This window comes from Amborella trichopoda, chromosome 13, assembly GCF_054954075.1.
Source record: "Amborella trichopoda isolate Santa Cruz 75 chromosome 13, AtrichopodaSantaCruz75HAP2 v2.0, whole genome shotgun sequence".
NCBI lineage: Eukaryota > Viridiplantae > Streptophyta > Magnoliopsida > Amborellales > Amborellaceae > Amborella > Amborella trichopoda.
The window spans coordinates 7,279,964-7,292,827 of NC_142348.1; the positions used below are offsets into that span (position 1 = coordinate 7,279,964).

Here is a 12,864-nt window from a genome sequence, read left to right on the forward strand (position 1 = left end):
CGACCCTAATTAATTGGGAAAAGGCTGTGATGATGATGATGATATGTAGGCTACAGCAAGCCGACCCTAATTAATTGGGAAAAGGCTGTGATGATGATGATGATATGTAGGATACAACTTTCTGAAGGTGTTTGACCTATTTTAAAAATGTGATTATTAGTTTTGTCCAAGGTTTACAAAAACGGATCAGTGACTCAGATTGGCCACCCCAAAACCCATGTCGGATCGCTGCATTGGCGATCCAGATCAGGGAATTGGCCAGACTTGCCAAAACGGCTCGAAAAGTTTTCAAAGAATCACTAAAAATCTCTAAAAATAATGTTTTGAGTTTTTTTTTTTAAAAATTGGGGTGTACATTATGTAGTTTCATTATTTGCAAAAATACGTGATTATTAATTATAATATGTTATTATAATATTGCATCAAAATGATGCAAACATATTAAAAACAACTTCCATTTTATATAATTAAAAAAATAATACCCCATTATAGTTGTAAATTAGATTTTTTAAATTAGATGATATTATAAGACATTTTAAATTTATTCTTATTTGTATTGTAATAATTCCAACTTCAATATATAATATTATAGTTAGTTAGGTTGTGATAATTTGGGACGAGTAAAGAGAATTAATAAATGTTTGATGTGATATTGATTTCACTTTGTTATAATAAACATGATTCAAATTGTTTTAGAAAACTCTTCCATGGCATATGATTTAAAATAGAAATAAAACTCGTTGTGAGTTTCAATGTTATGACATTAAAAAAAACTATTCAGAAAAAGATATTTCCTAAAAAATTGAAAATAATGATACAAAATTCGAAAAACTTAAAAAAAAAAAAAAAAAAAAACATTGAACCACATATCATATGCATTGTAAAGTTTATTTTGCAAAGTGGCGATGTACATTAATCCTAATGAGTTAGTATTTGTAAATAGGCATTATACTCCTGAAGGAGTATAATATCCTTCATCAAATTTTTTTTTTCTTCATAAAAAAAGGAGTATAATATCTTTGGTTTTATATGTAAAAGAAAAAAGAGAACGATTTTTTATACACTAGACAACAATTCATAACTATTAATGCCTCCACTCTCTCTCTCTCTCCCCTCTTTCGTTTCCTATTTCTCTCTTTCACAATACTCATCTCCCTCCCTTAGTCTCTCTTATAGTATTCATTTTAGTTTGCATCACCCATCACCCTCCCTTTCTCTCTCTCTTATAGCACTCAGTTTAGTCCCACATGGAACTTTTCTAAACAGCTACTTGGGGTTAGAGCTTATAAAAGAGGTGTGAGGGACATGGGAAGGCATGATCGTGTGCTTTCCAAGTATACGTGGTGGGCCACCTTTTAAAAAGGTGGCTCTTAGTATGTAAGAGTTATAAAGTTCAAAGTTTGTAAGAAAGGGGTGGGCCACCTTTCAAAAAGGTGGTTCTTAATATATGGGAATGGCCCCACTATGTCCCCTCTTTTAGAAAAATGAAATTTCAACGGCTAGCGTGGCGTTACGCACATCCGTTTTCTTGCTTGTCTTCACTGGCTCGAAAGCAAGAAGCAACGGCTAGCGTGGTGCTAACGCGCATTCGTTTTCTTGTTGGAGTGCTCTAGTGCCCAGCAAACTACAACTCGAAAGCAAGAAGTAACGATTAGTGCGGTGCTAACACATATCCTTTTTCTTGCTTGTCTTCGTGCCTAATGTTTTTAAGAAATATGGGCGGTTCATAAAGAATAGTCCGATTCTCTTGGAGAATCGGTAGAGAACCGGCCAGCTCTGTCAGAGAATCGGCCTATACAGGCCGGTTCATAGGGGGAGCCGGTTGGTTCCTGACATATTATAGGATTCGGATTGGTCCGATCATTTCCCGATCCGGATTGGCTAGTTCTAGTCCTGATCACCAATTTTTTAAACATTGGTTTGGTCTGTATGACCACTGACTCTAGTGATTGTGGAACTGTTATGAATTTGTTTTAATTGTGTCCATGATCGTTGTCCTTAGTGGTTCCTTAGTGGTTGTATGAAACAAAAGAAGATACCATCATTAGGAGTTTGAACCTTGAGTAGTTGGGATAATTTGAGAATGGGCAACATGTAGGGGCTGTGGACAACTTCTAGAAGCTTAAATGATTTCCGTTGGATGCATTAACTTATGTTCGTTACTTTAGGGTCTGTCTTTTTGGGTGATAAGATGGAGATCAACAAAACTAGCTTTTTCTGTACAAGTCATTTTGCTATTTGTTTATGAATTTGAAAATTATTAATTGGACATATACAAGAGTTAAAGATCATCACAGGGCATCTATGGTACCTTTTTCTTTTCAAAGGTTAATGATGCCTTAATCAACTCTGGTGATATGCTTATAACTATGTGTGGTGAAACCTTTGTTACAGTTCAAAGATCCCGCAACATTGGTGCTATTCTTGCTCGATATACTTGTTCCCACTAATCTGAAGCTCAAACTTGTGGAAATCACATTAACTAGACACGTTGCTTGCATTGCTTTCTTCTCAGAGTCACTTGCATCTCTATGTAATCTGAATTGCAACCCAATGGTCTGAAACTCCAACAAAAGCTTAATTCCCTGGAATGGAGGATCTGCAAATGCTGATAAAATCTTGACGGGGAATCTATCCTTTCTAAAAAGATAAACATAATTATATCAACTATCCAAGATGATAAACATAGTTATATTAACTATCCGGTTGGTCTCAGAGGGTGGCTTTATCAATTTACTTTTTTCTCTCTCTCAGAAATCATTTATGAAGATTTTTTTGGTTGGGGAGAGGTAATTCTATGGGGAATTCCCTTTGGAGAACTGCTCTACTCGTTGGAGGTTTTTGCCTGAAGTCTTTTGGGTGGTATAGAGTTGAATAATAGTAATTATTTATATCTGTTTATGGTTTGTGCTGACACAGACAATTACCTTCTCTAATGTATTTCTATTTTATTTTTATTAACGAAGATATGTGTTACTTAATTTCTGCATACTCATTTGGTATACATGGCAGTAAAAGAGTTGATCCAGAGACATCCAAGTACTTCTTGGAAATTTCTTCTCTCTTAGAAGGAAATGTGAATGACCTTGAGGAACGATCGGTATTATGTGGTAATGCCCTAGAGGAGACAAGGGGAAAAGAGTTGCAGATTGCTTCTGACAAGATACTTAGCCATGTATTGGAAATCCTACTTCAGAGCTGTAGTGTAGATCAGCTTTGCAGTTTTCTTCTAAGTTGTGCCAATGACTTTCCCTCTATTGCAATAGATCAGTCTGGGTCCCATGTTGCTGAAACAGCTTTTAAAGCTTTAGCTTTGTATATTCAGTATAACAATGCTGATTCTGCTATTGAACAAGTGTTACGTAAAATATGCCAGGTAAATATCTCTTTTTATCTGCTGCATCAAACAATTTTTTAATATTTCTTCATTTAGTTTTTGGTTCAGATCAGTGAATAAAAAATTGTTTCCAAGTTGGCAACACATGTTGTGCGAACTCGATTTGTCCAGTGGGCAAGTTGTATAAATGAAAAACTTGGGATTTACCTGAGTTTCTCCTTTCATATAAATATTTTGATGATTTGATGACAAATGGGCTCGTGGCGTTGCAGTGTGCTTGGTTGACGAGTTGGGTTTTGGATCCCCATAATTGATGCCTTTTCTGTTTTTAGATGTTCCGAAAAGCTCGATTATTCTTTCTGATATTACTGTTTGACTCAGCCAGTCTACTTGGATTTGGCAATGACCGAGATGGTGACCAAGTGTTAACACTGGGTCAGATTAATATTTGGGAACATGTGCTATAATGCAATGGATTATGCAAAATCATAGTCAATGGGTTCAGCACTATAAGCAATGGGTGATGATGGAGGGAGTGGCACCCACCAGATCAGGACATGATCGTAAACTTTTATATGGTCACCTGTCCGTCATCTTCCATAGTCCATTGGATTATATAATACAGTTCCCGAATGTTTTGCCATTGAAACTGAAATAGAATTGATGGCTTGTATATCGGTCATCAGAACCCCAATTTTGGCCAGATTCTGCTGAAGCTAACTTAGATTTAAAAATATAATTTAAGTTTTTTGAAAACTTATAGTTAAATTGATGCCTTATTTACGAAATCACGACACCTGAATTTACAGTTCGGTATAAGGACTGTTTTTTGTTCTGGAAAAAATTTACATGCTGATCTCGTTTCGTGTCTATGATAAGAAAACCCATTTCATAACTAAAATTTTGGATCTTGATCTGTAAAATGATATCTTACTTGGTACTGGCAGGTGGTTATGGGGAATACAGTGGATGTGATGTGCAGTAGCTATGGATCCCATGTCATGCGTAGCTTGCTTTGTCTTCTTAAGGGAGTACCCTTAGACTTTCTGGAGAACTTTCATGTTACAAAATCTGCCACTGTACTTGCAGAGCGTTTAAAGAGCAGTTCACGAAAATCAGATGGAGAACATCTAGCTCAAATGCAGCAGAGCTTTCCAGATTTACTTAAGTTTCTAGTGAGAGGGATGCTAAGCAATGCTAGTGAGCATATGGAAACCTTGCGAGTTCATAATTTTGGTACTCTTGTCCTCCAGGCACGTAATCATCTACTAATGCCTCCTAGATTGATATAGACTTTTATAACACAATGTGCCTGTGTGCCTTTTTTCATAACTATGTTGAATAAGAATTGGAGTTTGCAAAATAACACTTGGGGTTTGAGTCTATTTGGTTATGTGGGTTGCATAGAAAGATAGATTCTTGAATCAATCCATGAGAAAAATGGGACAGAAGGGGAAAAAGAAGAAGTAATGAGTTAAACCTTTCTTCAGAATCAGGAATCAGCGTTGCTACATTATATCTAGTTCATCTAATCATGTTATTAAAAATCATGTTATTAAAAAGGACTGGATGCTAAATTCGCTAGGGTCACTCTAAACTTTTGGCTTTGTATAAGAAGCCAAAAGAAAAAAAAAAACAAAAGAAGAAGAAGAAAAAAGGCACAAGTAACTTGATCATTTGGACATGCTGTTTCTCTTGCACAGTTTTCCTGCTTTTCAAGCATAAGAAGTGGAAAGAACACTGCGATTCTTTGTTTGTTTGTCTTCTTCAAAATATTTTAGACTAATTTTGCCTCTTACAACAAAATTACTCAATTGGGTATTAAAACAAAGTTAAATTTGATGATCTAATGGTGATGTGCCTATTGATCTCAATTGTATCACAGTGAATGTCAAAAAAATATGGGGATCCTAATTTGCAATGTTATTGGTTGGTGTCCTCAAAAAGTGTCTTGTTTTCTGACAGACCGTTTTGAAGCTATTGGAGGGAGATGACGAGGAATTACTGCATATAATACCCATACTTTTAGGCTGCAATGCCAGAGATGTTACTTGGGAAGGGGAGATATTGAGCATTGTGTCATCGCAAACTGTATTGGGCTTGATAAAGGATCCAGCTTTCAGCCATTTGATGGAGGTGAGATGGTTTCTTATATAGTGTGTGCGCGTGTGTGTGTATGTGTGTCTTGTGTGCGTGCACACATGTATTATTGAGCGAACCACTCTCAAATGAGTGATTGGCAACAACCGAAAGCCCTCTCAAAGAAGTGCTCCACTATAGCGGAAAGTCCTCTTCAGCTACAACTTAGCATGTTTAGTGAAGCAAAGCATCTGAAAACGGGTGCATAGCAACATGAAGCTGTCTAAGTGTTTGGGGTTTTATGTGTATAATTTTTTTGGTGGTTTTCTTTATTTTATGGGGTGGGGGGTGGAGGGGGTGCGAGTGTGTTGGGGTTATCAAAAAACATTGGAAGTGGCATGCTAGGAGGGTAGTGTATCTTGAGCAACCCTTTTTCAATGCATTTATCTCATCCATAGCATCTGTCATCTGTGAGTTCCTGAATGTCCCCAAACTCAAGCTTTTCTACTAGATTCCACTTTCGAGGACTTAACTTTTAAATTTTTATAAGTAACAATGTATCAATACAATACAGAGTACATATCAAGTTATATTCCTAAGAGTACAAACAAACTGCAATGATTTGATCTTGGGTTTACTTATTATTGATGTGGTTGGGACTATCTCTCAGATGCCATCTTGACATTTTTTTTTTTTTTTTAGGGTAATTGCCATCTCGACATGTCCATGACCAAAACTCCTTTGTTATGCTTGTTTCCAATTTTTAAATAAAACCGTTTTTTACAAAAAGCACTTGATCTAGGATGTCGATGTCGATGCCAATTGCTATTATTGTGATATTTTATTTAAAAAATATCAGGATTGATCTTGGAACGCATGCTATGCATGTAGGTGGTCTAGAAACAAAGTATGAGGACAGCACATGGAGCTTTATTTCTTTTAAATGGCTATTTTACCATTGGGCATGTGCTAAAATATTTGACAATCATGTTTTAAGCCATGGTAGAAATTGTGAATTTTTAAAAAATTGGCAGCTCTGGGTGCTGACATTATTGTAAGTTTCTGGATATGCATGACCTTGGCAGGTGTTCCAGGTGCTGACCTGTTGTTTTAGCTATTTTTCATACATTTATGTGTCTTGCTGTAACTATAGGTTTGATTTTGCAAAATTTACAGGTTATTTTGGAAGTGGCACCTGACAGTCTCTACAGTGAGATTTTTACAAAGGTATTTCGGGGATCCTTATTTGACTTGTCATGCCATCAGTGCAGTAATTTTGTCGTCCAAGCATTGGCTTCTTCTACAAGACACCAAGGTCAAGTATGTGCTCCTTCTAGGATATTCAATATTATTATAAGTTCCGGTTTGTGATGTTTGTCTTCATACCCTTTGCATTACGATACTCCATTCTTATAATGTAAAATGGTAAAGCATAATATAATCCACTAGACTATGGAGAATCAGTGTCCAATAAAATGACGGTCGGTAATATAGAGTGTCCAATAAAATGGTATTCCGTGCTTTTCACTTGTAAAATCTAGTAGTCTTCCAATTTATATTGAATTAATAGAAAACATTGTTAAACATAGGTAACATCTCTTTATTGCTCTTGGAATACCATGCAGCTTACATTTATTTCACGTTTTTCTTTAGGCTATTCATCTCTGCTTGATTTTGATCTCGGTGGTATATTATTCTATTGTCCCTTTAAACGTTATACGTAAATAGTGAATAAACCCTTGTTTTAGAGTAGGAAAATCTTTCCAGACCTGACTTGTGTTTTGAGCTGTTTTTATAATTGTAAAAACATGGGACATAACTGAGATTTTGATTATTTCTAATTTGTGTTTTTTCAATATATATACATTTCTTTATTAATTTGGCCAATACATGGTCTCTTCCAATGCGGTAGCATTGCAGTATGACCTAGGTGACAATTTGTTATCAATTCCCATCACTTCCACCTTTTTCCCCCCCTCACGAAATTTCGAAAGTTCTCCAAGTGTTTGCATGACTGTTCAACTTGAGGAGTTGACTCAGTTTTGGCTTTGACTGAGTGTGGCCACCAAAAAAATAAATGCTTGACTATAAACTCCTTACTTTGGTGGAATCTTGAAGCTACATAGTAACCTGGAATTTTCCTGTGCCATTATATCAAAATGTCACCAGTGATTCTGCTGTTATCCGAAACTTTTCCCAATTAATACTTTCTCCAAAAAAAAAAAAAAAAAAGAAGCTTTTCCCAAGTAATCTTAATTTTGGATATGTCATTAATGAAAGAATTTCTGTTATTATTTGTGAACTTTTCTATGATTAAAAAACTGTTTATAAACTTGAACAAAACTCGTGCCTCATACCTTCTTTGTGCATCTTGGTTATTATTGTCATTACAAAATGTTACTTTATATTGCCTCACTTTTCACAACCTTTGTTTGCAACCCACTTGGAGGGCTCATAAATATGGTTTTTATTATCTTTAAACTTAGAAAACAATTTCCTTCTTTCATTTTATATGCAAGTATGTGTTGTTAAAGGTATTTTCGGTATGGAATGTGTGAGCAGTAAATATTACTTAATTCCTTATAAGAGCAGTTTTTTCAAACTTGAACTCAATGGCTAACTTGGGTGCTGCCAAAATCGAGTTGACTCGCCAAGTGAACAGTGAAATGACGAAAAAACCCATTGGCCAAAGGGCATTTTGATGTGGTGCCTAGGCGTCTGCCTTTCAAGCTGCCTAGGCAGGCACCTTGGGCGCCTAGGCGGGCGTCTTAGTACACCTGCCGAGGACCTGTGGCCTAGGCCATGCTTAGGCGGTATGAGAAAAAGGCTGCCTAGGTGGCCCAACGGCCGAATTGTTTTACATTGAGCATGATAAATTCGTCGAAGTTTTTGTCCTATCAAATTAATCAATGTGGAGAGCTCTAGTAAAATTCACATTTCTTGAATTCATGATCATGGCCATCAAATGGTGCCTGGAAATGTGATTTTCATCTTCTCAAATATTTTTATGTTAAAATCTTCTTTGTACATTATTATATTTGAATTATGTTTTTCTGCAGTTGTGGAATTTTTTTTTTTGAACGTTAATTGGTAGTAGTGGGTTTGGAAATATTGAATCCATTAGTAGTTTTCAAAAGGTGTTAGCATTGGTAGGATTGGAAATCAAGACCGGTAGCTGAGTTACAGGTGGTGTAGAATGAGTCAGCTGGGGACAGATCAAATATGTTACTTAGAAAATTATCAATGTAATAGTTATTTGGCTTTTTAGGGTTATCTTAGAAGCTTGTTTGAGCTGATGATGATGATGATGAAGGCAATGGAAAGCCTTTTCTCCAAAAATAGTATTTGACATAACCACATGCAAAACCCTGGCAACAAGAAGAATATTAAGCATAAGCACATGTAAAATTCTGGTGACAAATGACAAAGGATAACTACATGCCAAAAATGAAATGGAGGCTGTGCATGTGTGGTTCTGTGTATTTGTTTATTTTGAAAAATCATATGAATAGGGCACCATAGATAGTTGCATGAGATTCCTCTGCATTATTTGTTGGAAACTAGATGAATATTTGATCTGTTCTGTCCGAACTATTTTGGGTCCCCTCTAAAAATGAGAAATAGAAAACGAAAGAAATGCGATATTTTTATATTTTTGATAATAACATGAGCTTGCTGACCATTCTATTTTTTTACTCTATTTCTTGTATTTCTAGCTTCATGCAATTTGTGATCAATTATTGAATGCCTTGTTATACATAGATGAGTTTACTGTGGGAGGAACTTGGGCCGAAGTTCAAGGAGCTTCTTAAACTGAGGAAGTCAGGAGTAGTTGCTTGTCTTCTGGCTGGATGCCTACGCCTTAATACACTTGAAAAAGAGGTATTTTTTCCCTGTAGATTTTGCTCCTTGGCACATACCTGCCCTTTCCTGTTCATACTTCTGTGATCATTTTGCATATGAAGATATTTGGAATTTAGACTTTTATAGAGAGGTGGTCCAGCTTTTAACATGTAAAAATGGAAAATTCACTCCTATGCGTGCTAATATGTCACAAGCAATGTTTTGAGGTTTTAGTGTCTTTCATCTCTCATATCCCTCTTGGGGATTATTGGTGTTAGAGCCAATACCATTTATGAGGAACGCAAATTTGTTTCAATCTCTAGTTTCTCGTCGCGACGATGTGTGGCTGGCATGCTGTAGATGATACACCGACTTCCTTGGGGCAGTGTGCGTTGATGACAATCTTTTCAAAATTATGGTCCTTTGGTGGTAATTGAAGAAACAGTCCAAAATAAATCAGGGCAAAGAATATCTACAATCCAAAAGCGTGTTAAAGTCCTTTCTCCATAAGCAATAGTTAATACAAAAATAGAGGAAGGAGTCTTAGGGATTCCTTATGAAAATAGAGGAAGGAGTCCTTCCTCATGAACAGTCCTCCATTGCTATGCTCAACCCCTAAAAGCTGATGCAGTTTTGGGACGAGGTAATGATGCTCATTCACATAGGAAAGCTTGATGTATAGCAACTTCCTTAGTGATGCTGGAAAAATTGAGAAAACAGTAAAATCAGCGAGAAACAAACCAAACACAAGCACAATTTGAAGAAACCTAGGGTTTCTTCTCCACACCCAAGCTAGGGCTGCAAAAGCTTGAGTTTTTCTTTTTTCTTAACTATGGAAAATCACGTGACTGCCTTCTCCTTGGCCCCCACTGACCTCTTTATAATGTTATTTAATGTTTTAAGTACAAAAAACGTCCAAGCAAATAATTCACTGATCCATAGATCGCAACTTAAATTTAAAATTTGTAATGATAGTTTTTACCCTTGTGAACAATACACATGAACAGTACTTGTGAGTAGTACTCATGAAATAAAAAATATAAAAACCCTAGAATCCTTAGAAAAAGGAACCTAGAAATAAACCCTAAAACTAAAACTATACTAAACATCTTTTGAAATTGAATAAAAATTAGAAAAAATATGAGTAATTTTGCCCTCCATCATTGTCTCCTGGTTGGAGAAGACTTATCTTCGAGTTTTGAAGTGTGCTAAGATGAATTCAACATCAAAACTAGCTTGTTCAACTTTCTTTTTCTTTGTGGGCTCAAATATTATTCGTGGTAAAAAGAATTCCTCAAGAAACGGATCTTGATATGTCTATTGAGGAATCAATTCAAATTTATCAAACACATCTATCCTTAAACTCCCATTGAAAATCGTGTAGGAAACTTTAAGCCCATTTTTCTTGTCTTTTGATGCTCGATATCCATTTCATTACTTTATGAAATTAGGGCCACAATTTACCTTTTATGTGTTGACGATGTTTCATCTATGCTACTCTGATTCCAATGTCCTAAATAAACTTCTTGACTGCTCTACCTCTTCGATATTAATGAGATATTCAAAGGCCATGATTTGGATCAGTCTTCCTGCTGCCTTCTCTCCATATTCTTCATGCTCTTCCGAAGTTAAAATGCCGATATCACTGTCAGAGTCGCGTTAAAATGCAGATATCACTATAGTGATAAGGGGGCTCTCTCCATGCATATTTACATGTATCTCTCAGTATGGGGTTGCTTCCCGAAATGCGACTATCATATGTGCATGCCATGCAAAAGTTATGTTGACGATTTGACCCTCACTCTCATTGGCCCACCTCCACACATAGGAGAACACAATTGTCCTGACCTACAAACAAGTCCCTAGGCATCCCTCCGACTTCAACAAGGGATAGCTTACAATAAACCCCCAACAATAGTGCCCTCATCCATGGGTAAGGGTTTTGGACTTGACTTGGGCCATAAACTGCCCAACCCTAGGTCAAGTCAACGCATACGCTCCCACTGAAGTGCATAATCCACTATAAATAATTTCATTTGCATGCTCTCTAGGCCTTTAAAGGCCACAAACCCCAACAGTGACACCACCGTAGTCGGTGACAATATAAAATACTTTGTTACTGAAAATTACAAGTAACAATCATAGTTGTTGGGGTTGAGAGCGAGGGGATCGTAAAAAACTAGAAGACCGTACAAAGCTGTTTTAGGCATCGCGATCCACAAATGTTAGGGTTCTTGATCCCAACCTTTTGGAGATTGCAATATTAACTTTTGGGGATATCCATCGTAACATTGTGGGGATCTTGCTCCTAAGCTTAAAGAGTATTTATAGTCAAGGACTATTTAAACTCTTTAAAGTCGGGACTTTTTTGTTTATAGTCAGCAAGGAATGTGACTATAGTGAAAGTATAGGTGCATTGCTGTCTGGCTATAGATAAATAAATTCATTAGTTTGGTTGTTATCTTGGCCTTAGAGGTGGAGATCGAGATCCCTAATTGTGGGGTTCGATATCCCAAAATTTTATATTTGAGACCCATAACGATAATTTCCTAGAGCTCCGGAGCGGGATTGCCACAGAGGTTGGGAGATCCTAGCTACTATGGTTATAATACAAGTTCCAAGTTTCAATAATTACATCATGAAGGGAAGATGAAAGTCATCTCTTCATTGGCCTCTATACCTGGGCGACAAGCATTTTAGCAGGGTGACCATACCAGTCAAGCATTTGATAACTCGTGGCAGTGGATAATTTTTCAGACTGTCAACTGTGGCTGCAACTCTACCTGCTCCAGCTGAGTTTCAGGTAGAACTAAAATAGCATTGGACTTACTCTAAAATATTTGACACGAGGATCCAAGCTTTAGAAGCTTAGCGAGCGAGGCATTATCTGCAGACCCCTACATTGGAGATTCGAGTGGGCTCTTAGAGAGTTGGAAGGAGAGCTCTTAGACAAGAATTGAGCAGGATTAGTTTGCACTAGTCTTGGGGCAATTCCAATGGCGTGTTAAAATGCACACTTAACACATTTTGGACATAACACTTGTATCACTCTCACTCATTCTTGATAGCACTTGTATGAGTGGGATTTAATAGTCGTCTTTTTGGTATCCGTGTGCTGATCATCCAGCATGTGAGTTGCTTCATTGTTTGATGCGTAGCCTGATTTCTTCCAATAAAAAGGAAAAAGGAAAAAAAAAGTAAAAGGGCAATGTTATTACACACAGGATTGGTCATCTTACCTGTGGAGGCACTGGTCTGTCTGGTCAAAATTTATTGGTTAGTCATAAAAAATAAATGAAAAACTTAAGAACTTGTAAAAATCTAGTAAGCACAGTTCGAACTGACCAGTTCAACCGGTCCTACCACAACCGGTCCAACCACTTGAACTAGTGGTCAACTAGTGGTTCAGACCACTTTCTTGCTTGTTCAGACCAGGTTTGATTAGTTTTCCTGGTTCAGTGATCAAACCTAACTTAGTCCAAGTCCAGTTTGTTGTCCAACTGGTCAACCATCTAATCCGGTCTTAATAGCATTGATCACAATTTGGTCAATCATCTTATTGGTCACCTAAATCATTAAGCACAAAGCCAAGACCTTATCCCAAA

The 12,864-nt window shown here is 36.7% G+C and overlaps 1 protein-coding gene across 6 annotated transcripts in view; it reads left to right on the top strand.

Annotated features, from left to right (window-relative positions):
- PUM23 (pumilio 23) overlaps positions 1-12,864 on the top strand; it is a 32,046-nt gene that overhangs the window by 6,154 nt on the left and 13,028 nt on the right. For 3 of the 6 annotated variants that reach the window (XR_016046758.1, XR_016046759.1, XM_006828520.4), the window contains exons 2-6: positions 3,013-3,376; positions 4,285-4,590; positions 5,303-5,473; positions 6,593-6,736; positions 9,179-9,298. Coding sequence is in view for 1 of the 6 variants with exons in the window: in XM_006828520.4 (XP_006828583.2) it covers positions 3,013-3,376; positions 4,285-4,590; positions 5,303-5,473; positions 6,593-6,736; positions 9,179-9,298 (1,105 nt within the window). In the remaining 5 variants the exon portion in view is untranslated. The remainder of the gene's footprint in view (positions 1-3,012; positions 3,377-4,284; positions 4,591-5,302; positions 5,474-6,592; positions 6,737-9,178; positions 9,299-12,864) is intronic. The other 3 variants (XR_016046761.1, XR_016046760.1, XR_016046762.1) reach the window with 1 other exon arrangement.